The following is a 2,587-nucleotide window of genomic DNA, read 5'->3' as shown; positions in this document are numbered from 1 at the left end:
TTTGATAAATAAAAAAACTGTCACTCAAAAACATAAGCACACTCAAGTTTTCAACTAGTAGATCAAAATTTAAGCCCAGATTTGTCTACATCCAAACTTCATTCCTTTACCAATATAATACATTAACTCAGAACAAAATTTTCGTTTTTAAGGTTCATTTTAAATCATAAAACATTAACAAATAACATGCATTTAAAAAATAAATTTAGCAAATAACAACTTCTCATTATAAAGAAAATGCACTCACCTGACCTGCTTTACTAAACCGATGGCCTGCCAATATCATATGAAATGCGTATTTTCTAACCATGGGACTCTTCATGTTTATAAAGCAATGTGCTGCCTGTTCCAAAAGAAGCGCACTTCGAAGATCAGAATCCTATTGAATGTTTTAAGGGAAAAAAAGTCAGTTTTTACAAAATTAAAAGATAACACATGAAAAAATATTACTTTCTTAATATACAGCATATCCACTGTTTGACTTAGAATATATGAGAGCACAGATCAGGGGCAAACCAATCTTGATTCTTTCTCCCAAGAAACACAATTAAAAATAAAAAGCATTCAAAAAATTCTCTACCATGAAATATTTTGCTTTTCATAAAAGCCAAATTATCTGATTATGATATGCATCATGTAAAAAATCTCTAAAGAACATCGATCCCTTCTCAAATGGCAAAAATTTGAGAAACTATGAATTCAATACAAGTATACTGATTAAAGATAAATTAGAAAACATAGGACACAGAAAAAAACAGATTTACACCAATCTGATTTCTTGTGGAAATTGATCTATTAGCATATTTCCATCCATCAAGGAGAAAAAAAACAGAATGTCCATAGATTATGAAATAATCTAACCTACTACTGTATTCTGTCAAGTTTTACTATATTTAAAGGAATCCTCAATTTTGGCTATAATTCAAGAGGACTACCACATCAACTGATAAATCTTTTCACCTGTTATTACCTTAGCAAACAGTACAATTCAAATTAGTTTATACTTCAACTGATCCTTAGAACACAGCATCTACAAAACCCACATACTACTTTTACATCATCATCCACAAGGATAACCTTTCAGCTGAAAGGGTCATCTCTTTTCAAATAACTGAGAAAGCACTGAAGGTTGCTGATTAAGTATCAACAACAATTTCACCAAAACTTTCTCTAGGTTTTCAACTATTCTCAAGCTGAACTTACCATGCCCTTCCATGTGTTCTGCTGCCATTATTTTCCCCAGGGAAAGTTGAAAACAGAAAACATTGACTTTAAATGCAATAATTTCAACAAATCATAGTCACATCAAAAAGTGTTCATAGACCACTGATTATTATAAACTCTCTCTTCAGCAATGAGAATTATACTGGAGCTCAAACACATCTAAGGAAACTATCTAAAAAGCATTCACTATGCGGCAGCTAATATTATCTATTTCAACCCCCTCATGACAAAAACTAAATGATCAAATGACTTCTCGAATATCAAGATCCAAAAGCTAGGAAGTACAAGGATCAGAAAAATATAATTGTTCTTAACCAAGAGTTTCCATTAAAATTACTTGAGAAAGCTTGGACCTTACTTTTTTACTTTTTAAAAAAAATGTTTTCTTTTTGAAAATTATTTAAATAATACAGATTCTAAAAAATAAACAGGGCTGGCCATAGGGGCTCACACCTGTGATCCCAGCACTTTGGGAGGGAAGATTGCTTCAGGTCAGAAGTTCAAGACCAGCCTGAGCAAGAGTGAGATTTCCATCTCTACAAAAAAGAGAAGAACTGGGGAGGCAAAGGAAGGAGGATCACTTGAGCCCTGGAAGTTGAGGTTGCAGCAAGCTATGATGACACCACTACACAACCCCAAACAACAGAGCAAGACCCCGAAGAAAGAGGAAGGGGAGGGGAGGAGAGAGGAGGAGGAAAAGAGAGGGAAGAAGGGGAAGGGGAAAAGAGAGAGGGGAGGAAGGAAGGAGGGTAGGGAAGGGGAGAGAGGGGAAGGAGGGGGAGAGAGGGAAAGAGAGGCAGGAAAAAAGGGGTTCGGGGGGGAGGAAGACAGGAAGGAAGGGAGGGAGGGACGGAGGGAAGAAATTTGAAGAAAAAAGTGAACATCTTTCTTTCCCATCTCATGCTTCATTTCATCTGCCAAAGGCAATTACTGTTTCCAGCTTGGTGTGTTGACGTATTACTCCTCTCTCTGTGCCTACCTATATATACCTACACACATGCATGCATGTCTGTGTGCTTGCATACCTAAATACATACAAATTTTTAAAAATACACACACTTTTTTATACCTAAGTGGTATTATACTGTCTTTTCACTTAGTATCACAAATACCTGTCTAAGACATCTACATCTCTCACTTCTTTTAAAGCTACATTTTATTCAATTACCATAATTTATTCATATAGTCTCCAATTGCTTGATTAGTTTCATAATTTTGTTACTACAAAAAATGCTTTTATAAGTATCTTTATAAAAACATTTTATAGCCAGGCATGTTGGTGGGTGCCTATAGTCCCAGCTACTCAGAAGGCTGAGGCAAGTGGATCACTTGAACCCAGCAGTTTGAGGCTGCTGTGAGCTAT

At 35.4% G+C, this 2,587-nt stretch overlaps 1 protein-coding gene across 5 annotated transcripts in view; it reads right to left on the bottom strand.

Annotated features, from left to right (window-relative positions):
* Positions 1-2,587, bottom strand: part of TRAPPC8 (trafficking protein particle complex 8) — an 85,661-nt gene that overhangs the window by 45,030 nt on the left and 38,044 nt on the right. For all 5 annotated transcript variants that reach the window (XR_002772040.1, XM_023510213.1, XM_023510215.1 and 2 more), the window contains one exon: positions 248-379. Coding sequence is in view for 4 of the 5 variants with exons in the window: in XM_023510213.1 (XP_023365981.1) it covers positions 248-379 (132 nt within the window). In the remaining variant the exon portion in view is untranslated. The remainder of the gene's footprint in view (positions 1-247; positions 380-2,587) is intronic.

This window comes from Otolemur garnettii, unplaced genomic scaffold (genome assembly GCF_000181295.1).
Source record: "Otolemur garnettii isolate 467f Iridium unplaced genomic scaffold, OtoGar3 scaffold00012, whole genome shotgun sequence".
Classification (NCBI taxonomy): domain Eukaryota; kingdom Metazoa; phylum Chordata; class Mammalia; order Primates; family Galagidae; genus Otolemur; species Otolemur garnettii.
This window is presented reverse-complemented; position numbering and strand designations above follow the sequence as displayed.